This window comes from Lepidochelys olivacea, assembly GCF_965140295.1.
Source record: "Lepidochelys olivacea isolate rLepOli2 genome assembly, chromosome: 1".
Taxonomy (NCBI): Eukaryota; Metazoa; Chordata; order Testudines; family Cheloniidae; genus Lepidochelys; species Lepidochelys olivacea.
The window spans coordinates 114011421-114036497 of NC_140411.1; the positions used below are offsets into that span (position 1 = coordinate 114011421).

General features: G+C 44.6%; 2 protein-coding genes across 4 annotated transcripts in view; one reads left to right on the forward strand and one right to left on the reverse strand.

Moving 5' to 3' along the window:
- The window catches only part of LOC311511714 (F-box only protein 36-like), a 35189-nt gene extending 19530 nt beyond the window's left edge, over positions 1-15659 (reverse strand). The window contains exons 1-3 of one of the 3 annotated variants that reach the window (XM_084612524.1): positions 15485-15659; positions 14606-14801; positions 1144-1329 (exon numbers count right to left, since the gene is read on the reverse strand). The gene's annotated coding sequence lies outside the window, so the exon portion shown is untranslated. Of the gene's footprint in view, positions 1-1139; positions 1330-9106; positions 9452-14605; positions 14802-15484 lie in introns of those variants that run through there. The other 2 variants (XM_084612525.1, XR_014709318.1) reach the window with 2 other exon arrangements.
- On the forward strand, positions 15114-23665 carry CHAMP1 (chromosome alignment maintaining phosphoprotein 1). Its single transcript, XM_084612514.1, has 2 exons — positions 15114-15519; positions 20079-23665. The coding sequence occupies exon 2, from the start codon at positions 20142-20144 to the stop codon at positions 22956-22958; it is 2817 nt and encodes a 938-aa protein (XP_084468640.1). The 5' UTR covers positions 15114-15519; positions 20079-20141; the 3' UTR covers positions 22959-23665.
- The last annotated feature ends 1412 nt before the right edge of the window (positions 23666-25077 follow it).

Sequence of the window (25077 nt, forward strand, 5' to 3'; positions counted from 1 at the left end):
TATGCATGGCCCCGTTAAAACTCTTCTATGACACTTTTCTATGCTTCTGCATGCTTGGCTTCAATGCCTTTTTCCATAGCTTTTGTATAGTTCGCCAGACATTGCATTTCCTTAGGAAATGTCTGCCTTGCAGTCAGAGCAGAATGACTGAGTTATTTGAAAACAACTGATACAGTGCTTCTCTTTTAAATACTCATTTTGCCTCAGAGTTTTATGCTGAAGGCTGGACTCTCAGCTAGAGAGTAAATCAGTGCACCTCCACTGAAGTCTAGTTTAGCACTATTCTGTCAGAAAGTGGCTGGTTGTAAACACTGACTGACTAAACAGGGCATACATCTAGCAGGACTGATGCAACTAATAATAATCAGGTGACATCTAAGATTCATTACAAGAAGCACTGTTACAGCTACATAGCCCAGAAGAGGCTGGATTCATGTACATATCAGTGGTAATTCAGGAGGGATGGGTGGGTACAATATTCCCCAGCTTCTAAACATTAGTGGATGAAAAATGAAATAAATTGGAATTTACCATCACTTGTGAGGGGACTAGCATCACTGCTCTTCCAATTTGAGCATTAGTATAAAATGAATCCCGGTAAGGTATATGCAATATCCCTACGCTCGATTTACAATTTATCTGCTCTGTCTACTCTCTGCCTGGGTCTTGGAGCTTTTCCAGCAGTTCTCATTTCTACGAACTAGAATGCCATTACTTTTAAGACTGTACATTTTTGATGAGGCAAGACGAGCATTATTGGCTAGCATCAACACGTAAACAATACGCAAGCCAACAGCTGTACAGTTTCTCATGTTTGGTGCACAAAACTTTCTCTCTCCCAAGGCAACCTGGATAATAGACAAATCTAACACGTCTGTTCACAGCTTATTTATAGAGCTAATTCCTAATACCGTCTTCAAAAGGAATAAAAACAAAAAGGAGTAACATATCTCCATCAGACAAGCTTTAATACTCCACTCCATTTAGAAGATAGAATAGGGCCAGGCAAACCCTGCACTCAAGGATTAGTGCTAGATCAACCCCTTCTGTTTTATTTGGAGGTTTGGGTTCTACAGGTGTGGCACTGAGGATAAAATTCAGGACCTGCAGGAAAAAATGGCTTACCTACAGTAACTTACCTACCTACAGTAACTGTTGTTCTTCAAGATGTGTTGTGCACCTACACATCCATGACAGGTATATGTGCTCCCAATGCACTTGAGTTGGAGACTTTCGCCAGTGTAGTAGTTGGGAATGGCTGCTTATGGGATGTGGCTCCTTTAAGAAACCAGGAAGTGGAGCCTGGAGGATGAGGAGCCCCAGGTGGTCCTGAAGAAACATAGAGAGGGGCTGCCCATAAGACTCCTGGAAGAAAAGTTAGTTCTTGTTTGCATTTAAACCTGAGTAGTCTTCACTGTGGTATTCCAATAACTTGGCAACAAGATGTGGGACCCAGGGGTGGCCCCGGCTACCAGGCAATTCCCAGTCTCTGTGACCACACCTACCCCATTCCTGGTGCTACCAGGAGACCCATGCTTGCCATGGACCAGGTGAATTGTAGCATTAGATATGTACTTGAAGGCAGATGGTCTGGAAGTGGCGCCTGAAGCTCACCAGCACACGTTTCTATTCCAGGTGCCGAAGGCTTTTGGATTTTCTCCACTCTGGAGACGAACATATTGTATCAGGAGGCAGAGAGAGGGCACTAGCAGCCCACTTTCACCTACACCCAATGCAATGGTCGAACGCATTAAGTTTCAGCAGCAAGGTAACTCCCTGGGGAGTCAGTCCAGCAGTTTGCAGCCAGCCTCCGGGAACTGGCAGATCTGTGCAAATTTGCACCCCTAACTGATCAGATGATTCAGGATCAATTTATGGAGAAGATTCCACCCCCACATTTGCAGGATTGCCTCCTAATGGACCAGATTCCCTGACAGTACAGGGTGGTGGAGATTGGCTGTCAATTTGTATTTGCAACTCAAGAGGTTTAGACCCTTTCCCAGACCCAGACCTCTCCAGGTTCTTCTTCAGGATCCTCATTCACACCATACATCACTGAAGCCACCCTGGTACAGCATATTGACAGAGGGCCAGGTAACCGTGTGGGTGAATGAGGAGAATCGCTCTAATCATTGGCGGATGCAGGAGCAGAGTGCTGACACGGCTCCTTGCTGCAGCAAGTATTGCTGAGCCCGGCACTGTCAGGGGCTCCGGGAGTGTCCAGCTGAGGGACAAATGTGCTGCCGATGTGGAAAACGTAACCATTTTGCCAGATGGTGTCGCTCTGCCCCAGCCGTCACCTATATGGATGACCAAGAGATGGAGGAAGATACCATCCCTGAGGGGATCCACTTGGTTACACGGGCCTGAGAGAGTTTTAAAATTTGCCCTTGCCATTTAGCAGGTGTGGAGATACTGCTGCTGGTGGACACTGGACATGAGTGTCACTAGTAAACTACACCCACGTACACCCACGTACTATAGATATTTCGCCTGTTTCACCTTGTGGCCAGCACAGTCCACGCTATCCAGATATGGCAATGTGAAAATCACTTCGTTGAGGATGGTGGATCTCCCCGTGATGTATCATCAATGAGAAAAGGGAATGTTCCCACTTTATGTGGCCTGTTCTGGAGCCAACATTCTCAGGTTGGATCTGTTCCAGGCACTGGACTTTAAAGTATTAAACACACAGTAAACAGAAATCCACCTTGTGGGGAATGATTGGAGAGATGTACTCCATAAGGTCTCCTCTGGTCTCTCTGTTGCCATACCTCTGACTTCGTCCATGGGTGAATTCCCTGTTCATCCCAATTATACAACATTCTGCAGAACTCACTGTAGCCACAGAGGTTTCTCTGTTGCTCAAGGAGGACATTATAGAAGCAATTGACTCTTCTCTGTGGGTGTCAAATCTTGTTGTTGTAAAAAAGAAAGAAGTTCTGTAGGGGTCAGGACCCCTACAGTTACAACACTGTGAAATTTCAGATTTTAATATCTGAAATAATGAAATTTACAATTTTTAAAATTCTATGGCCATGAAATTGACCAAAATGGATGGCGAATTTGGTAAGGCCCTAGTTATGTGTGATGCCACAGCTTTAGCTCTCGGTGCTATGCTCTTCTAGATCCACCAGGAGGTGGAACACCTAGTGGCATTTGCCTCCCAAGCTCTCTCCTCAGCTGAGCAGAAATACTCAGCTGGAGAGCAGGAAGCCCTAGCATGCATATGGACATTGAAAGTTGGCATCCTTATTTGTATGGCCACAGTTTCACATTACACACTGTCCACCAGGTGTTAACCACAGTGTGACACTGTTTGGGTCAGGGCATTGACCCCTTCAGATTCATAGTTGGGTTGATCAGCTACATCAGTACTACTTCTCAGCAGAGTACCATCTGGGTGAGCTCACTCGGGTGTCCTGGGCTTTACCTGACAAATCCACAGTAAGGGAGTTATGAGCTGGGGGAGGAAAACGCCCTGACTGACCTCTCTTTTGTCACCCCCAAATCACTGTTAGAGGCACTGCCTCAAGATGTAGTGTTACAAGGAGCTCTCAAATACTGTCTGGGAGAAGAACACATCTCAGTGAAGTGTAAGTCCTTTTCCCCCTAGAACCAGAGAGGCCCATGAGCTCCGTCTCCGCAAGTTCTTGATGGAAGAGGAAATGACACCCCAGCACACTCTGATTCTGGCCAAGGAGTCAGCCCTGTACAGTGGCCTCCACAGACAGGCAGTGCCCCTCTGAGCATGAGCCACAGAAGCCTAAGGACAAGCCTTACCTCGAGAGTAAGACACACTCACATGGGCACAAGAGCAGATTCCTGCAGAGGGCTGCTCATAAGAGACACGATCCCTCCCTAAGCCACACCAGGTCAGGTAAGATGTCATGAACAGATCCCACGGAACTGATACCGAAGGTCCCCCAAAAGCTGGGGGGTAAGGCTAAGAAGCTGCAGGATCCGTCAGTACTGCTGGAGATCTTAGTAACAGGGCACTTAGAGTGCCTGTCTGTGAGTTCTGCTCTAGATACTATATTGACAAAGCTTTTTAGAAAACACTGGATAACTGAAGCAAACAGCTATGGACAGCTCTGGCTTTTGTCATGGGAAGCCAGAAGGAACTGAGAAGGAGGCACCAGACATTCCCCTTTCATGGCCTCGTCTCAATGCATGAGGAGAGTAGGGCTGCGTGTGCGGCCGAGCAATTCTGCTGGCAAAAGTCTGTTATGAGTTCATTGGGAGCACTACAGTATACGCATATATGCCTACAATATATGTGCAGAATCACTCGAAGGAGAAAACAAAGACACTCCACTACTTAGCTGTAGTAGTATTAATGTGTATTAAGGCTCACCAATAAACCCTCTATAGAAAAATATGAGACTTTCTGAATAAAGACAATTTTTCTTTTAATATTACAGACAAGTAACTACTAACATTTTTTAGACTATTGTCTTCACTCATCATGATAAGGTAGACTTCATGTTTTGGCTCCTGCTTTTGAGTGACCAGCCACTAGAGGGAGACTATCACAGTTTTGAACAGTTCTGACTTTCCATGTTGCAGAATGGGTGGCATAAACATGCACACTAGCTAGCGCATTATACGTTCCTTTTGTTATCCACATTATGTTAACAGAGAAAGCAGGACTAGGTTTCACTATCCTCACAATATCATACTTGTACCTAAAAGAGAGTCACAGCTTTTTTTGTGCTGAACACAGTGATCTTTTCAAGTAGTCCCCAAAATGACTCCTGGGGTTTAATGGCCACAATCAAACAAATACGGATGGTCCAGGAAGAGAAAGGGACTCCTAAAGATGTTGGACTAGAGAGGGAGGATTTTCAGGCTATGACAAGAACCTGTTGCAATTAAATGAAGCCATTTAAAACATTTTTTTGCCTCAGTCTTCACAGACAAGGGCAGCTCCCAAACTGCTACACTAGACAGCTCAGTATGGGAAGGAGGTGAGCAGCCCTCAGTGGTGAAAGAACATGTTAAGGGCTATTTAGAAAAGCTGGACATACACAAGTCCAAGGGACTGGATCTAATGCATCCAAGGGTGCTGAGAGAGTTGGATGATGTGATTGCAGAGCCATTAGCCATTATCTCTGAAAACTGTGGTGATCGGGGGAGGTCCCGAATGAATGAAAAAAGGTAAATATAGTGCCCATCTTTAAAAAAGGGAAGAAAGAGAATCCAGGAAACTACAGACTGGTCAGCCTCATCTCAGTCCCTGGATATAACATAGAGCAGGTCCTCAAGGAATCCATTTTGAAGCACTTGGAGAAGAGGTAGGTGATCAGGAACCGTCAACATGGATTCACCCAGGGCAAGTTATGCCTGACCAACCTGATTGCCTTCTATGATGAGATAACTGGCTCTGTGGATATGGGGAAAGTGGTGGACATGATATATCTTAACGTTAGCAAAGCTTTTGATATGGTCTCCCACAGTATTCTTGTCAGCAAGTTAAAAAAGTATGGATTGGATGAAAGTACTATAAGATAGATAGAAAGCTGGCTAGATCGTCGGGCTCAACGGGTAGTGATCAATGGCTCGATGTCTAGTTGGCAGCCGGTATCAAGTGGTGTGCCCCAGGGGTTGGTCCTGGGGCTGGTTCTGTTCAACATCTTCATGAATTATCTGGATGATGGGGTGGATTGCACCATCAGCAAATCCATGGATGACACTAAGCTGGGGGGAGAGATAGATATGCTGGAGGCTAGGGATAGGGTCCAGAGTGACCTTGACAAATTGAAGGATTGGGCCAAAAGAAATCTGATGAGGTTCAGCAAGGACAAGTGCAGAGTCATTCACTTAGGACGGAAGAATCCCATGCACTGCTACGGGCTGGGGACCGACTGGCTAAGCAGCAGTTCTGCAGAAAGGACCTGGGGATTACAGTGAAGGAGAAGCTGGATATGAGTCAACAGTGTCCCCTTGTTGCCAAGAAGGCTAACAGTATATTGGGCTGCATTAGTAGGAGCATTGCCAGCAGATCAGGGGAAGTGATTATTCCCCTCTATTCAGCACTGGTGAGGCCACATCTGGAGTACTGTGTCCAGTTTTGGGCCCCCCACTACAGAAAGGATGTGGACAAATTGGAGAGATTCCAGTGGAGGACAATGAAAATGATTAGGGGGCTGGGGCACATGACTTATGAGGAGAGGCTGAGGGAACTGGGGTTATTTAGTCTGCAGAAGAGAAGAGTGAGGCAGAATTTGATAGCAGCCTTCAACTACCTGAAGTGAGATTCCAAAGAGGATGGAGCTTGGCTGTTCCCATTGGTGGCAGATGACAGAACAAGGAGCAATGGTCTCAAGTTGCCGTGCGGGAGGTCTAGGTTGGATATTAGGAAAAACTATTTCACTAGAAGGGTAGTGAAGCACTGGAATGGGTTACCTAGGGATGTGGTGGAATCTCCATCCTTAGAGGTTTTTAAGGCTTGGCTTGACAAAGCCCTGGCTGGGATGATTTAGTTGGTGTTGGTTCAGCTTTGAGCAGGGGGTTGGACTAGATGACCTCCTGAGGTCTTTTCCAACCCTGATATTCTATGATTCTATATGTCAGGCAAGTGTTTGTTAGAAAAAGCATTTTCTGTTGTAAGATGCAAATTCGTTTTGCTGATCTTGTACCTAGACCATATGTTGAAGTTCAGATAAAAGGCTGGGAAATCTGAGAAAAATTGGCCTCCATTATTTTCTCTTTTTTCCTTTGATTTATAAATTGATTCCCACTCTCTGGGACTCTCTTTGTTTTTCACTTCTTTATGAACCCTGTTAATATTTTAAATGATATAAACAAAGGATTTAACCAGGTTTTGTAACTTGTAGTTTTCCTGCATGTTTCAGCTAATAAAGATAGAAGGCTAAACATCATGTGTTAAGCAGTTAAGCAGAAGCCATGAGAAAGGACCCTAAAAAATTCAGCAGTTGTAATGGGCAGGAGGTCAGATTTGGGGGTGAAGAAGAGATGGTGGTACTCTTCCAAGATCCACCATAGAATAGGATCCACTTACATGAGATGCCACGCAAATTAGTTTGAAAATATGACCATACATGGTCTCTGGTCTTCTTGGGCTTGGCTTCACCTAAGGGAAGTTCGTATACTCCACTGGGCTTCTGTCTTTTTTTGCGGAGAGGGAGTGTGTAGTCAGACACCCAGTGAGGCATACTCCACTGATATCCTGCTGGGCTCTGCTAGGGTCTTTCAATTTGGCTCTGTCTTGATTAGGGGGTGGGAAAAAGTGGCGGTATTCTCCTAAGCCCACTCTCTTGAGGTGACGAAATGAGTTCCTGGCACTCACAATAGAGTGTGCAGATCTTCATATTATAATCCTTTATCTCCATCCCTAGCTGTTTTGATGACCAGTGAAATAGTTAATACTGTAACATCATGAGTACCCAAAGAAATTAACTGAGACCACCTTATCTAAAAATCCAACAAACTTGAATACCGTCAAAGCCCTAACACAGCAGTGTTTACTACCCCTAGAACTACTGACCAGCAGAACCACCCACAAGAACACTTTGTGCCAATTTCCCAGTCCCACAGCTACTCTCTCAAACCACACCCACCTGCAACCCAGCCAGTGGGGAAAAGGAAGCCTCTTACAATATTTTAAATGCCAACATTGTCATCAATTGGTATCAGAGTTAGTGCCTATTAAGATACAGAGGGCAGATTACATCCTTCTGAATTATTGGTAAAGGCTCTGAAAAAGCAGGCAGATATCGAATCAATTAGATTTGAGAACATGAATCAAGTGTATCTCAGCAACCATAACAGGTAGAGATTTACTTTTTTTTTTTTTTAATGACAGCTTAAATTCTGCAGAATAAAAAGGCAGCCCCAAACAGACTGGTATGCTGAACCAGCCTGTACCAGCTAAATCCCAGCCTGGACCATGGGTGACGAAATAACATCTACCCCTATGGGTCTCAAACTTTTGTACTGGTGACCCCTTTCACACAGCAAGCATCTGAGTGTGACCCCCCCTTATAAATATAAAAAAAGTGTTTTTAATTTAACTATTATAGATGCTGGAGGTGAAGCGGGGTTTGGGGGTGGAGGCTGACAGTTCATGACCCCCCACGTAATAACTTTGCAACCCCCTGAGGGGTCATGATCCCCAGTTTGAGAACCTCCGATCTACTCCTTGCTGAAGAAAGAAGGGAAGCTGGTGAACCTTGAGAGGTGCGAGCATTCTGCTGAAAAATATGCCCAAGAAGAAAAGGGGAGGGATAGAGATTGAAGATCAAATAATAATCAGAGATGGAATTTGTATTGTTAGTGTTCTGTTTCTTTCCCCCAGCCCTTTTATTCTTATATGCTCATATACTTGTTTCCAATATTGCAATCCCTAGCAAAAAGCAAAGAATTAACACAAATACAATTTCTGTTTAAACTAAAAGCCACTGTACAAGCCAAGCTTTTTGTCTGTCATACCATCATGACAGCCCACTAGAAGACAAAGGTGTGTGAGGGACAAAACTTGTTGAGATCTAGAGAGGTAAGGAAAGAGAGAAAGCAGATGAGCAACAGCAATACTCTCAACTGCATGTTTTCTGACCTCTCTTCATGAACATTTGCGTTCTTAATCACAATGATATTCCAATGCCACGGGAACCATTTTGTTGTGACAGACATCCCTGGCAGACTAGTTCATTATGGAGTAATGTAGTGAAGATTCCAGCGAGAGCTGAAAACCAGCCTTTCATTCTATAAAGCTGCCTGCAGTGACTCATAAGCGTGAGTATCAACCTCGGGGCAGACTGTTAAGACCCAGGAAACAAAGCCCAAATTGGTTTTGAGATCTATATTTAGATTTCACCCACCAATTATCAAGTGTAAACTCCGTGGGCACTGTAACAGCCTAAACATGGAGTCACAGGAAGTACCCTTAGTTACTCTGTCTCACCACCCAGATGATAGATGGTCCCTTACACCAAGAATCACAGCACTATTCAGGTTACTCCCAATCCCAAAGGACAACTACCTTACCCTAGGTCAATTGCACCTTAGATCTGACACCAAAGACAGCACGTGTTGCCAGTCCTATAATAAACTATTTTATTAAATAGGAAAAGGAAATGAGAGTTATTTACAACGTTAAAGCAGGTAAACATATATGTACAAATGAATTACAATCTTAAGTTTCAAAAAGTAATAGAAGCTTCTTTAATAAGCAAGCTCTAGATGACCTTTAGGGCTAACCCAGGCTCCCACTTCTGCCTAGTAACCCTGCCCTGCAAAGTCCAAGTAGAGATACAAGTTCCGTCTTGTAGGTGTTTTTATTCTTCTCATCCTTTGTGCTCTGAACTGCAGGCTCAGCTAATGGGAGGAATCCATTTGGGTGATTGGAGGGGTGGGAGAGCAAAACAACAAATTTCTTTTGTCCTCTTTATTGTCCCACATTAATCCGTCTGGTGTCGATGGACCTTTCCTGTTGGACAGGACATAACACATGCTGTTGGGAGACTAGCACTGCACAGTAGCTAATGTCTCTCTCCTGTCTGATGATTTGCACTGTCACAGAAGCTCCCAATATAGCCACTCAAATTTCTTACAATATGGGAAACAGATAATTGAGATTAATCATAGAACTGGAAGGGACCTCGAGAGGTCATCTAGTCCAGTCCCCTACACTCAAGGCAGGACTAAGTATTATGCCCATTCCTGACAGGTGTTTATCTAACCTGCTCTTAAAAATCTCCAATGATGGAGATTCCACAACCTCCCTAAACAATTTATTCCAATCCTAAACCTCCCTTGCTGCAATTTAAGCCCATTGCTTTTTGTCATATCCTCAGAGGTTATTTTTTGTTCCTCCTCCTTGTAACAACCTTTTACATCCTTGAAAACTGTTATCATGTCCCATCTCAGTCTTCTTTTTTCCAAACTAAACAAACCCAATTTTTTCAATCTTCCCTCATAGGTCATGTTTTCTAGACCTTTAATAATTTTTGTTGCTCTTCTCTGGATTCTCTCCAATTTGTCCACATCCTTCCTGAAATGTGCCCAGAACTCGACACAATACTTCAGTTGAGGCCTAATCAGTGTGGAGTAGAGTGGAAGAATTACTTCTTGTGTCTTGCTTACAACACTGCTGCTAATACATCCCGAAAGAATGTTCGCTTTTTTTGCAGCAGTGTTACACTGTTGATTCATACTGAGCTTGTGGTCCACTATGACCCCCCCCCCCCCGATCCCTTTCCGCAGTACTCCTTCCTAGGCAGTGATTTCCCATTTTGTATGTGTGCAACTGATTGTTCCTTCCTAAATGGAGTACTTTGCATTTGCCCTTATTGAATTTCATCCTATTTACTTCAGACCATTTCTCCAGTTTGTTCAGATCATTTTGAATTTTAATCCTATCCTTCAAAGCACTTGCAACCCCTCCCAGCTTGGTATCATCTGCAAACTTTATAAGTGTACTCTCCATGCCATTAGCTAAATCATTGATGAAGATATTGAACAGAACCAGACCCAGAACTGATCCCTGCGGGACTCCACTCGTTATGCCCTTCCAGCATGACTGTGAACCACTGATAAGTACTCTCTGGGAACAGTTTCCCTAGTTTGTTTATGAGAAGGTCATGTGAGACAGTATCAAAAGCTTTACTGAAGTCAAGATATACCACGTCTACTGCTTCCCCCCTATTCACAAGACTTGTTACCCTGTCAAAGAAAGCTATCAGGTTGGTTTGACACGATTTGTTATGACAAATCCATGCTGTTACTTATCACCTTATTATCTTCGAGATGTTTGCAAACTGATTGCTTAATTATTTGCTCCATTATCTTTCTGGGTACAGAAGTTAAGCTGACTGTTCTGTAATTCCCCTTGTTGTCTTTATTTCCCTTTTTATAGATTGAACTATATTTGCCCTTTTCCAGTCTTCTGGAATCTCTCCCATCTTCCATGACTTTTCAAAGATAATCGCTAATGGCTCAGATATCTCCTCAGTCAGCTCCTGGGCATAATGACAGGTTTCAGAGTAACAGCCGTGTTAGTCTGTCTTTGCAAAAAGAAAAGGAGTACTTGTGGCACCTTAGAGACTAACCAAGTTATTTGAGCATGAGCTTTCGTGAGCTACAGCTCACTCCATCGGATGCATACCGTGGAAACTGCAGTAGACATTATATACACACAGAGACCATGAAACAATACCCCCTCCCACCCCACTGTCCTGCTGGTAATAGCTTATCTAAAGTGATCATCAAGTTGGGCCATTTCCAGCACAAATCCAGGTTTTCTCACCCTCCAACCCTCCCCCCCCCCCACAAACTCACTCTCCTGCTGGTAGTAGCCTATCCAAAGTGACCACTCTCTTCACAATGTGTATGATAATCAAGGTGGGCCATTTCCTGCACAAATCCAGGTTCTCTCACCCCCTCACCCCCCTCCAAAAACCACACACACAAACTCAATCTCCTGCTGGTAATAGCTTATCCAAAGTGACCACTCTCCCTACAATGTGCATGATAATCAAGGTGGGCCATTTCCAGCATAAATCCAGGTTTTCTCACCCCCCCACCCCCATACACACACAAACTCACTCTCCTGCTGGTAATAGCTCATCCAAAGTGACCACTCTCCCTACAATGTGCATGGTAATCAAGGTGGGTCATTTCCAGCACAGATCTAGGCTTTCTCACCCCCCCACCCCCGGGGGAACACACACACACACACGTAAACTCACTCTCCTGCTGGCAATAGCTCATCCAAACTGACCACTCTCCAAGTGTAAACCCAAGTTTAACCAGAACGTCTGGGGGGGGGTAGGAAAAAGCAAGGGGAAATAGGCTACCTTGCATAATGACTTAGCCACTCCCAGTCTCTATTTAAGCCTAAATTAATAGTATCCAATTTGCAAATGAATTCCAATTCAGCAGTTTCTCGCTGGAGTCTGGATTTGAAGTTTTTTTGTTGTAAGATAGTGACCTTCATGTCGGTGATTGCGTGACCAGAGAGATTGAAGTGTTCTCCGACTGGTTTATGAACGTTATAATTCTTGACATCTGATTTGTGTCCATTTATTCTTTTACGTAGAGACTGTCCAGTTTGACCAATGTAAATGGCAGAGGGGCATTGCTGGCACATGATGGCATATATCACATTGGTGGATGTGCAGGTGAACGAGCCTCTGATAGTGTGACTGATATTATTAGGCCCTGTGATGGTGTCCCCTGAACAGATATGTGGGCACAGTTGGCAACGGGCTTTGTTGCAAGGATAGGTTCCTGGGCTAGTGGTTCTCTTGTGTGGTTTGTGGTTGTTGGTGAGTATTTGCTTCAGGTTGCGGGGCTGTCTGTAGGCAAGGACTGGCCTGTCTCCCAAGATTTGTGAGAGTGTTGGGTCATCCTTCAGGATAGGTTGTAGATCCTTAATAATGCGTTGGAGGGGTTTTAGTTGGGGGCTGAAGGTGACGGCTAGTGGCGTTCTGTTATTTTCTTTGTTAGGCCTATCCTGTAGTAGGTGACTTCTGGAAACTCTTCTGGCTCTATCAATCTGTTTCTTCACTTCCACAGGTGGGTATTGTAGTTGTAAGAAAGCTTGATAGAGATCTTGTAGGTGTTTGTCTCTGTCTGAGGGGTTGGAGCAAATGCGGTTGTATCGCAGAGCTTGCCTGTAGACGATGGATCGTGTGGTGTGGTCAGGGTGAAAGCTGGAGGCATGTAGGTAGGAATAGCGGTCAGTAGGTTTCCGGTATAGGGTGGTGTTTATGTGACCATTGTTTATTAGCACTGTAGTGTCCAGGAAGTGGATCTCTTGTGCGGACTGGACCAGGCTGTGGTTGATGGTGGAATGGAAATTGTTGAAATCATGGTGGAATTCCTCAAGGGCTTCTTTTCCATGGGTCCAGATGATGAAGATGTCATCAATATAGCACAAGTAGAGTAGGGGCTTTAGGGGACGAGAGCTGAGGAAGCGTTGTTCTAAATCAGCAATAAAAATGTTGGCATACTGTGGGGCCATGCGGGTACCCATAGCAGTGCCGCTGATCTGAAGGTATACATTGTCCCCAAAAGTAAAATAGTTATGGGTAAGGACAAATTGCAAATTGGATACTATTAATTTAGGCTTAAATAGAGACTGGGAGTGGCTAAGTCATTATGCAAGGTAGCCTATTTCCCCTTGCTTTTTCCTACCCCCCCCCCCCCCAGACGTTCTGGTTAAACTTGGGTTTAAACTTGGAGAGTGGTCAGTTTGGATGAGCTATTGCCAGCAGGAGAGTGAGTTTATGTGTGTGTGTGTGTGTTCCCCCGGGGGTGGGGGGGTGAGAAAGCCTAGATCTGTGCTGGAAATGACCCACCTTGATTACCATGCACATTGTAGGGAGAGTGGTCACTTTGGATGAGCTATTACCAGCAGGAGAGTGAGTCTGTGTGTGAATGGGGGTGGGGGGGTGAGAAAACCTGGATTTATGCTGGAAATGGCCCACCTTGATTATCATACACATTGTGAAGAGAGTGGTCACTTTGGATGGGCTATTACCAGCAGGAGAGTGAGTTTGGGGGGTGGGGCAGAGGGTGAGAAAACCTGGATTTGTGCTGGAAATGGCCCAACTTGATGATCACTTTAGATAAGCTATTACCAGCAGGACAGTGGGGTGGGAGGGGGTATTGTTTCATGGTCTGTGTGTGTATATAATGTCTACTGCAGTTTCCACGGTATGCATCTGATGAAGTGAGCTGTAGCTCACGAACGCTCATGCTCAAATAAATTGGTTAGTCTCTAAGGTGCCACAAGTACTCCTTTTCTTCAGTCAGCTCCGTGAGTATTCTAGGATGCATTTCATCAGGCCCTGGTGACTTGAAGACATCTAATTTGTCCAAGTAATTTTCAACTTGTTCTTTCCCTATTTTAGCCTCTTCTGATCCTACCTCATTTTTACTGGCATTCACTATTCACTATGGTCCAATCACCACCAACCTTCTTGGTAAAAAACAAAAGTCATTATGCACTTCTGCCATTTCCACATTTTCTATTATTATTCCCCCCCCACCCCCACTTATTGAGTAACGGACCTACCCTGTCCTTGGTCTTCCTCTTGCTTCTAATATATTTGTAGAATGTTTTCTTGTTACCCTTTATGTCTCTAGCTAGTTTTATCTCGTTTTGTGCCTTGGCCTTTCTAATTTTGTCCCTACATACTTGTATTATTTGTTTATATTCATCCTTTGTAATTTCACCTAGTTTCCACTCTTTGTAGGATTCTTTTTTTGATTTTTAGATCATTGAAGATCTCCTGGTTAAGCCAGGGTGGTCTCTTGCCATACTTCCCATCTTTCCTATGAAGTGGGATAGTTTGCTCTTGTGCCCTTAATGTCTCTTGCAGCTAGTCACATGCAGTCAATAAAGACTAAACACATTCTTACGAACAACTATTTTAGGCGTTACTAACACAAAGGGGAGCCGGACTGATGCCAGGCATTTTGTCAGTGTTCAGTTGAGACCTGGGGACCTTGGCACGAGCTGGCAACTGGTGGGCCAGCACCACACATTCTAAGTTCCGTTTTCAGCCCCTCTGTCAAAAACAAAAGCCAAACCCCCATCAGCCAGATAAGTCTCATGCTGGGTCTCCAGGCTTACCTGCTTTGGGCATTTGCCCCAATACTAGACATTGGCATATCAGAACGTGCAAACACCACATGTAGGCGAGCAAAGCCTGGAGTCGCAACCGTAGCGTGCAGCCCAGTTCGAAACCAGGGGAAATTCCCAGTGTAGCCAGTGCCTCAGGGAGCCTTTGGGGAGGGAGCAAGAAGAAACCCCGGGATGTGAAGGACGGCTGCGGGGAGAGGGGAAGCAGTGAGTGGGAGACACTGGCACAGGCTGAGAGTGTGTAACAGATGCTCCCCCCCCCACGAGGGGCCACCTCCCCCGCAATCACATCAGCAAGGCCCCTCACTAGGCACCAGCAGGTTGCCACCGCAGCCAGCGGCCCTTGGCCCCAACAGGACCTAGAACGGGCCCTGCCCGGCTGCTGCACGTGCGGCGCCTGCCCGAGCCTTACACACGCGCGCGCCACACCCCCAACGGGGGCCTCCCAGGGGCCTCCCCTCCTGCAACGGCCCCCGCGCGCTCTCTCCCCACCCGAACTGCCCCCGCTACACGCTCCAGCCGCAGCCATCGGCCCGCCCCCCGCGCGCGCGCACGCGCACACCGCCAGAAGGCCGCGGCACGTTCTCCGGGGACGGCTGCGGTCTCGCGCGGCGGAGGGCGGGGCAGAGACGGCTGCGGCGTTTCCGGTTGGGCAGCGGGAAGGGCCGGAGACCCAATAAAGCCGCCGCTGGGCGGCCGCGCGCGCGCCTCCCCTATTCTTCCCCCCCGCCCCCTCCCCATCGCCGCCCGCGGCGCCCTCAACCCGGCCTGCGGAAGCAAGAGCCGCCGCCATTGGAGGGGCCGCGCCCAGCCCGGGGTCTGCCCGCGCGCGCGGAGCCCCCGCCTGACCGGAGCGGCGGGAACAACGACCTCGAGAGAGTCCCCCGCCCCCTTCCGCCGCTGCGGTGAGTCCGGCCGGGAAAGGGCTTGCGGCGGGGCGGGGCGGAACCATCTCCGGGCAGGCGCGGGACCGAGGCCTCCGTCCCCCCACCGTGCCGGGGCCGTTCGTGCTGGAGACCCGCCCCCGGTAGCGCGCTCGGGGCCGGTCGGGGCCGGTCAGACTCGCGCTCAGGCCCCTCCCCCGCTCTGCGCGATCCCCTCCCCCCACACGCCCCCGGGCTGCTGCTCGCTAGGCCCCGAGCCGGGCGTGCGAGGAGGCTGCCCCCGTGCGGGGGCGTGAATCCCCCCCCCCCCGGCCCGCCCCCGCGCGGTTGGTCCTAGCATTTAAATGCGTGAACCCTCCACACAGCCCGCCCCCAGGGTTATATTGAGGTTAACGGCAATAGAAAACGCGGAATCAAAATACTTAAAAAAAAAAAAAAAAAATGGTGAAAGCTGTACTTGGTGTAAACAGCAGCCTTTGAAACCCGCGCCGTGCGGCGCCGAGACCTGAGCGTGCAGCCGATTTCCTTGCCCCAGTGAGGAGAAAAAAAACAAACAAAAAACAGCTGCCAGAAATAGAGGCAGGTTAGCTGAATTGCAAACTTTCCTTCATTTTTAATAATCTAGGATCATGTTTTTTCAAGTAAAGGAGTTTCTCTACAGCGTGCAATTTTTAAGGGACTGTCCCTGTCACTTGTTGTTAGAATCAACTTGATGGGCTATATCATCCCATCAGTTCCGTAGGGAGCGGTGCAAATTATGTCGGGGAGGCCAAATTTACTGATCCTCCGAGCTGAGCCGCATACAGTAATCTTCAGACGTTCGAGAGCTGCAAGAAATGCACAACCTGCCCTGCAGGGCAGAGCTTGCTGGGGCGCAGCGCTTCTGCCCCAACATCCCCTCCCAGAGCTAAAGCCCTTAGTTCCCCCCTCTGCAGAGGGGGGAACTAAGTCCCTAATCCCACTACCCCGCTGCAGGGCAGGTGCCCTGAGCTCTCTTCTCTCCACACCCCACATCCCCCAATCTGGTAGGCGAAGGATTGAGAGTGGCCTGGGCTCTGAGAGACTCACTTTAACTGTAAAAAAGTCATGTGGCTCATGAGACACAATTTGGCCATACCAGGATTATGTATTCAGGCATATGAGGAAGGCTGGAGCAAGTCTATTGAGTGGTGTTTTAGAAGTGGATCCTGAAATAGTTTGTGAGAGATATGTGCACACTTTTTGGGATGTCTATGAAGGTGGGCAGCAGTAGCATATAGTAGTTGGTGCAGGTGCCTGAGTAGCAGTTTCTTCGGGAGATCTTAAGTAAAGGAGTTAGAACAGTCAGTAAGGAAAGAAATTAAGATGCAATAAAGTAAGAGAGATAAGAGTTAAGGAGAATATGTTCGGATGTGATTATATATGGATTTTGCCAATTTAATTTTTCTTTCCAGTTTAACTATCTTTAAAGCTAAATTAATCTAATTTTTTGCTAAACTTAGATTCTAAGCCTTACATTACCAGGAAAATGTTGTTGTTTGTTATATTATAAATGTTTCTGAAAACTAATTGTCTGGCATGGGATGAATTTTCAGCCAATTCAGTATCCTCATGCAATGTACTTGAAAAAGAGCATCACAGGGACTGTTTTTTATTTAAATCATATTTTTATTTGTTAAATACATTTTTCTCTTTAAAATAAATCTATTTAAAATTCAGTCTATGCTAACCCTAAGTTTACTATAATCTATTATAATAATTTAAATTTAAAAAAAATCACAGTACATGGGACATCAAACCGCGGCCGGTGGGAGCCACGATTGGCCAAACCTGCTGACACGGCAGGTAAACAAACCGGCCCGGTCCACTGCTGCTTGTTGGGGATGGTTTAATTATGCTGATGGGAAAGCTCTCTGCCGTCAGTATGTAGAATGGCTGCATGCAGTGGTACAGTTGTGCCATTCTAATGTCTGTAATGTAGACATAGACTTAGGGCTAGTCTATGCTGGCAATGCTAAAGTGCTGCTGTGGCAGCACTTTAATGGGCCTTGTGTGGTCGCAGCGCTGGGAGTGAGCTCTCCCAGCGCTCTAAAAAAAACCACCTCTACGAGAGGCATAGCTACCAGCGCTGGTGCCCTGTCTATACTAGCGCTTAACAGTGCTGAAACTTGCAGCGTTCAGGGGTGTGTTTTTTCACTCCCCTGAGCGAGAAAGTTGCAGCCCTGTAAATTGCCAGTGTAGACAAGCCCTTGGTCGACATTGCACTTGTTAAACATGTAGCATGATGTGGTGGTTACAATAAAAAATTGAGCACAAATTTGACGCAGTCTGATCCCACTCTGTAACAGACTCACCTTATTTTTATCCTTTCATCTGGGAGACAATGAAAGCCAAAGAGTAGTCTCAAACCACAGAAATTCCTATAAATATAAAATGTATTGAAGTACAAAATAATTCGACCTCCCAAGAAGGGTTAGTAATATGCCATGTGTCAAGAAATTCTGAAAATGATTGGACATGAAGGGAGGAAGAGAGAGGGCTCAGAGACAGACGACAAAAATATTTAGGGGTATGGAAGAGCTTCCATATAAAAAGATGTTGAAGAGATTTGGGATGGTTTAGTATAGAGAGGGATATAATAAAGGTATGTATAATAAGTGGTATGGAAAAGGTAAATGGACCCAACTTATCCACCCTTTCTCGCAATAAAAGGATATGGTGTTCAATAAAATTAAAAAGCAACATATTTAAAACAGCTCAAAGGAAGTAGTTTGCACATAAAGTACATTTAGTCTGTGGAACTTGTTGCCACAAGATATACTGAAACCAGCAGTTTAGCAGGGTTCATAAAAGGATTGAACATTTAGTATGGGTAGTAGGCGATCCAGAGTTATAGTAAGGATTAAAATAAATAATAAAATCTCAAAGATTTTTTTAACCCACGTTTCCAGTTCAGATTCTGTGGTTTCAAAATGTGTGTATATCAAAGCCATGTCTTCCAGAAAAAAAAAAGCTTTCATCTTTTAGGTAAATGAATTATTTTTTGATACAGAAGTGTACAATTGGGCAACCATTTTTCTGTACATATGTGAAGGATTTTTTTTCTCAGCCCTAGAGCAGTGACTCAACCTTACTTCCAGACTAGGTCTTCTAGACACGACCTCAATACAAATAAATAATATTAATAATATTAACATTATTATTAATAATTTACTACCACACACATATTCCTCTCCCAGTACAAGGGCACCGATGAAAATAGGTGAAAATAGTTGATGGGATATGGTTAGATTGGGTCTTCTATTTACAGCAATAATTTATCTGGATATCTTGTTATCACACTATCACTTTTCATCGTTGGAGACACTATCAGGTGAAATCTAGTCAGTTTTTTTTTAATGAGTTACATAAGAACGGCCATGCTGGGTCAGACCAAAGATCCATCTAGCCCAGTATTCTGTTGTCTGACAGTGGCCAGTGCCAGGTGCCCCAGAGGGGATGAATTGGTTACGTAATCATAGAGTGATCCATCCCCTGTTGCCCACTCTGCTGCATCTGTCTTAATCTCTGTGATTTTGTTTTGGTTTTACAGTCAGTTTTTTATTTTATAAATATATTTATTCCCCTCCACTGTGTGAAAGACCCATACATGCTGGAGAAACCACCTATACAGAGGGCTGTGAAATGCACAAAAACTGAAAAAGAAATTTTTTTCTCTGCTTTTTCAATGTCGGTAATCTTAAATGTAACAACAGCAGGTAAACTTCAGACAACAGCATGGTTTTTTAATTGACAGTCATTCTGTGTGTCACAAATGTGGTTTTTCATGAAAAATAATTACTGTATGGAAATGAGGGTTTAGTGAATAGAGCAGTTGACTGAGAGTCAGGACCTCATGGTTCTGTTCCAGCTTTATGAAATGCTTATGTGGACTTGTCTCAGATGGTTAATTTCTCCTTCTAGTTTATTAATCTGTAAAATGAAGATAACAGTCCTAGAGTGGTTTTGCAAAGATTAACTTTTTGAAAGTGGTTCTACTTTTCAGATGAAATGTAGTATAAGTATTCTCATATCAAGCAAAGAAATGTTTGTCAGATGAACATGGTGCCATGAGCTAAATATTTGTTACATAGGTCCCGTGCATGTGGTTTATTTGCAAAGTCCGTCCACTGATAAATATATACCAACCAGACCCACCTGGTAAACAGAAATAGAATTTAAATTACTTGCACAAACTCCACTATGTGCCGTGACTTGCAGGCCAAGGGGAAATCTGTATTTGTATGTTTTCATGCAGGAGGTTATAGCCATGCAAAAGTTATTTTTCCCCGCAGAGCAAAATAATTTATTAAATTGATGTATCAATTTGCTATGTAAGAGAAGTAGGTGTATTTTGTGTAAAAGAAAGATTCAGCTGCTGATGACACTTTTCGTAACTATCTTGAGGGTTTGTAAATGTCTGGATTGGCTTGATCTTGCTGGGATTAATTTTTATTCTAGAAATGGAGAAGTGCATCAAGCTGATTCAAAATGAACAAAAAATAAAGAAGTAAATTTTGTATTATATGAGCTAAATATGCAATGTTTTACCTCTATTGCAGGAATACAGAAGCTTGCTGTTTTCGACTTGTAGTGCTGTGCAAGCTGCAACGGACCATAGAAAAATGGACATGTTCCAGATACTGCGTAAAACATCAGAGCATTTAGAATGTGATCACTGCAGTTTCAGAGGGACAGATTATGAAAACATACAAATTCATATGGGTACCATCCACCCAGAATATTGTGATGAAATGGATGCTGCTGGTTTAGGTAAACTTATATTTTATCAGAAAAGTGCAAAACTGTTCCACTGTCACAAATGTTTCTTTACCAGCAAGATGTATTGCAACGTTTATTATCACATTACATCACAACATGCAGTACCTGAAAAGTGGAATGAAGACCAGAAAGATCAGGTAGAAGCTGAGACTGAATCCGTGAAAACATCACTCATTCGGGAGCCACAGAAACCTGCCCTTTCCCCTGAACCACAGAAACCTGCCCTTTCCCTGGAACCACAGAAACCTGACCCAGTTATTTCCCCCAAACTTCAGAAATCGGCAGTGTCCCCTGAGCCTGAGAAGCCTTCCCCAGCGGTGTCCCCTGAGCCTGAGAAGCCTTCCCCAGCAGTGTCCCCTGAGCTCCAGAAGCCTGCCGCGGCAGTGTCTCCTGATTCCCTCAGGCATTCCCCAGCCATGTCCCCTGAGCCCCAGAAGCCTGCCCCGGCAGTGTCCCCTGAGCCCCAGAAGCCTGCCCCAGCGGTGTCCCCTGAGCCCCGAAGGCGTTCACCAGTGGTGTCTCCAGAGCCCCAGAAGCCTGCCCCAGCGGTGTCCCCCGAGCCCCGCAGGCGTTCCCCAGCGGTGTCCCCCGAGCCCCGCAGGCGTTCCCCGGCGGTATCTCCGGAGCCCCGCAGGCATATGACTCAGATGCGGAGGCCTGCTCCTGCTTTGTCTCCTGAACCCCGCAGACCTGCTTCTGCAATTTCCCCAGAATCATGGAGGCCTGCTCCCTCCGCTTCTCCTGAGCCCTGGAGGCCTGCTGCTGCTATTTCTCATGAGCTACAGAAATCTCCCACTGCTGTCTCTCCCTGGCCCCAAAAATCTGCCCCGGTGGTGTCCCCCGAGCCGCGGAGGCCTGCCCCGGTGGTGTCCCCCGAGCCGCGGAGGCCTGCCCCGGTGGTGTCCCCCGAGCCGCGGAGGCCTGCTCCTGACCCTTGGAAACCTGCATCCTTCTCTGAGCCCCAGAAATCTACTCTTGTTTCGTCTGAGCCATGGAAACCCATCTCCTCTGTGTACCCTGAAGGCTGGAAACCTGTTCTTTCTCCTGATACTTGGATGTCTGCTCCCCCTCTTTCACCTGAACTCCGAAAACCTAGTCACACTGTTTCCTCTGAAGTTTGGAAATCTTCTCTGTTTTCTGATCTTCGTAAACCTGCTCCCTCAATGTCTCCTGAGTCTTGGAAACTTACTTCCGAGTCCCGGAAGTCAACCTTCTTCTCTGAGACTCAGAAGTCTGCCCCCACCATTTCCCCTGAGGGACAGAAACGGGCCTTCTTCCCTGAATCCCGGAAAAGAGCCCTCTTCTCTGAGCCTCGAAAATCTGCTCCTGCTGGTTCATCTGAGGTCCAGAAACGTGCTTTCTTCCCTGAGCCTCAGATGTCTGCTACTACTGTTTCCCCTGAAGTCCAGAAACATGCCCTTTTTACTGAGTCCCAGAAACCTGCTCCTTTCTCTCCTGAAGTCCAGAAACATGCCTTCTTCCCAGAGCCCCAGAAACTTGCGGCTGTTTCCCCTGAAGTCCAGGAACATACTGGCTTCCCAGAGCCTCTGAAAGCTTCTCCTGCTGCCTCCCCTGAGATCCAGAAACATGTCCCCTTCACTGAGTCCCAGAAACCTGCTCCTGCTGTTTCTCCCGAGGTGCAGAAACTTGCCCTGTTCACTGAGTCCCAAAAACCTGCTTCTGCTGTTTCCCCTGAGACACAAAAACAAGCCGCCTTTACTGAGCCTCAGAAATGTGGTGTTTCCTCTGATGTCCAGAAGCATGCTCCGTTTTCTGAGATCCAGAAATCTGCTCCTGCTGTTTCCGCTGAGGTCCAGAAACATGCTCTTTCTACTGATCCCCACAAACCTGCTCATTCTGTTTCCTCTGAGGTCCAGAAAAATGTTCTTTTTCCTGAGCCTCTCAAACCTGCTTCAGCTGTTTCCGCTGAGCCCCAGATGCCTATTGAGTCCGATGAGAGTGATTTCCTAGCTCAGAGTTTAGAAGACCAAAAAACACTGGATGATCTATTGTCTCAGGAAGAGCAGTCAATCTTAGTGAAGGAGCCTTCAGAAGATATGTTGTATTCATGCCCCAAAAAGAAGCCTAAGAAGGAAAACCAGGAGACCTCTGATAATGAACTAAATAACAGTGAATGTGGAAAAACAGAGACGGATTCTGTCGAGGTAAAGGAACAAGAATCAAATAGTGATCAAGAACAGTTTGATACGGAATCGTCTGATTACAACAAAGAGAGCAAAATAGATGCAGCTACTCCCATTCAGCCACAGTGCATACTGCAATTTACAGAAGAGAAAGAGGCTTTCATCTCAGAAGAAGAGATCGCAAAATACATGAAGCGTGGAAAGGGAAAGTATTATTGCAAAATTTGTTGCTGTCGTGCAATGAAAAAAGGTGCTGTTTTGCATCATTTAGTTAACAAGCACAATGTTCAAAGCCCCTACAAATGTAAAATATGTGGAAAGGCTTTTCTTTTGGAGTCCCTTCTTAAAAACCACGTTGCTGCTCATGGTCAAAGTTTGCTTAAATGTCCACGCTGTAATTTTGAATCAAATTTTCCCAGAGGCTTTAAGAAACATTTAACCCATTGCCAAAGCCGTCATAGTGAAGATACAAATAAAAAGCAATTGGACAGCCTTGAACCTCTTGAACAAATGTGATTGTTTTTGTTTCCTTATACTCAATGAGTTTAATTTACTAAAATGTGTAAGTATTGCTGTATGTTAGCTAAGTAAGTAGTTTAGCTGATCTGACAAGTCAAAAGATGCGTGGTTTATTGTACTGTGTTTAACTTGTCTTATAGCTTGTATTACTGAAAGGATGTATTATTCAAAAGTTGTTCTAAATACATGTTCATGTCCCTGTATTATTATTCAGTAGATTCATACTTTATTCGTCAGAGATGCTATATTTCTGAAACCAAAACAGGGGTGAAAACTAGTTTTGTAAAGATTGTTGTAAAACATGCAGGCCATAAAGTGGAGGTGTGGCAAACAACCCATATCATATTACTGTGAAGATTGAACTTAGTTTTTCACATCTCTCAAATGTCTTATTTTTTAAAATGTGAAGCAAAGCCTCAAAATTAGTAGCCCAGTGAAACTGAATGTGATTAATCAGGCATGAAAAAATGATGTTGGTTTTCTGGAATAATTATGCCCTGAGCTTGTGATTGAGTGTATAGCATTTGTTGGAAATTCACTGCTCTCACCTCTTTGAATGATTTATCTCAGACTTTTAAAATGTCAAGGTACTTATTTTGTGACATTGTATTTTGACCATGTTTTAAGCATGTGCTAATATACATTAAATTGATGGAGTGATATCAGATTTAGTGTGTGTGTGTGTGTGTGTATATATATATATATATATATTTATATATATATATACACATATACATACAGGAACCAGAATTTTCTCTTGTTGACTCCAATGTTTTGTATGCCAGAGAAAACTGAATTTCTTGTATCTGGTAAAATGTTATGCTTCAATCTTTTAATAAAAAGCTAACGTGAACATGACATTGTTTTTGTCTATTCTTTCAAAGAAAAGCCTGTGATAGTCTGCTATGTTGTAGTCTCAAATACTTTTGAATAGCAGCATTCAGTGCAGAATAAATCTGAAGTTTTTCTGTAGGTATTATAGCTTTCTGTTAATGGAAGTAAAATTAGTTTAAACTCCCATGTCTGTACTTTAGAAAGGAGCATTAAATATAAGAGGAGGAAAATACCTGTAATATACCATTGTAGGGAAGGCGTACGCTATTTAGTGTTCTGTCCCATTTCCAATCCTTTTGTTTTAATTATTTTTGGATGTTACTTACCTGACATTGCTATTTTCCATTAGATACAGTAAGTTATCCTTCTCTGCTTTGGCCACATACTAATGCATTTACACTGGAATAAATATTAGTAACAGACTGTGTATTTTCATTTCAGTTTAATGGTAGGAAGTCAACCTGTTACTTCCAATGAAAGCAATAAACTCTAGGCTGTACTGTAGACAATAGTCCTGCATTGTAAAGAGGGCAAGTACCTAATCTACCAGGCCATTTGTTTCTAGTTTTCCCATAATCCCATAAGTGGATTTTAAGGTCACTTTTGTGGGCTCATAACACAAGCATTTGGGGTCACCAAATGAAATTAATAAGGAGCAGGTTTAAAACAAACAAAAGGAAGTCTTTTTTTCACACAGCACAGTGTCAACCTCTGGAATTCCTTACCAGAGGATGTTGTGAAGGCCAAGACTATAACAGAGTTCAAAAAAGAACTAGATACATTCATGAAGGATAGGTCCATCAATTGCTGTTAGCCGGGATGGGCAGGGGTGGTGTCTCTAACCCAGGGGTTCTCACAACAATTTTTTTCATGGCCTCAGAATGCAGCCACCAACTCTTGCTGGTGGCCACCCTGACAGTTTTTCCTAAAATAATTAACTTTAGGAAAAACAAATATTCACATATACATGTCCAAATCATTGTAATTTATTTATGTAGAGATTTTTTTGCAGACTCAGTAATAAATATATTCTTTACTGAGCCTAAACAGAATAGAAACACAAATAAGTTGGTTTGCACATTCTTGTCTTTTTGTTGTTTGTTTTGCTTTTTGGTTGCTTTTTTAAAAAAGACTTGCTAGCTAGTAAGTCTATTGCTGCAAAAGATAATATTTGTATGTTTGTTAATATCACTTTTCACAGCAGACTTACTGGCTAGCTGGGAGGCTGTGAAAAGTGATATTAACAAACATACAAATATCAATTTTCACAGCTGACTTAACC

Coding starts and splice junctions, on each gene's coding strand:
- CHAMP1 (XM_084612514.1), top strand. CDS start 20,142: ATGGACATGTTCCAGATACTGCGTAAAACATCAGAGCATTTAGAATGT.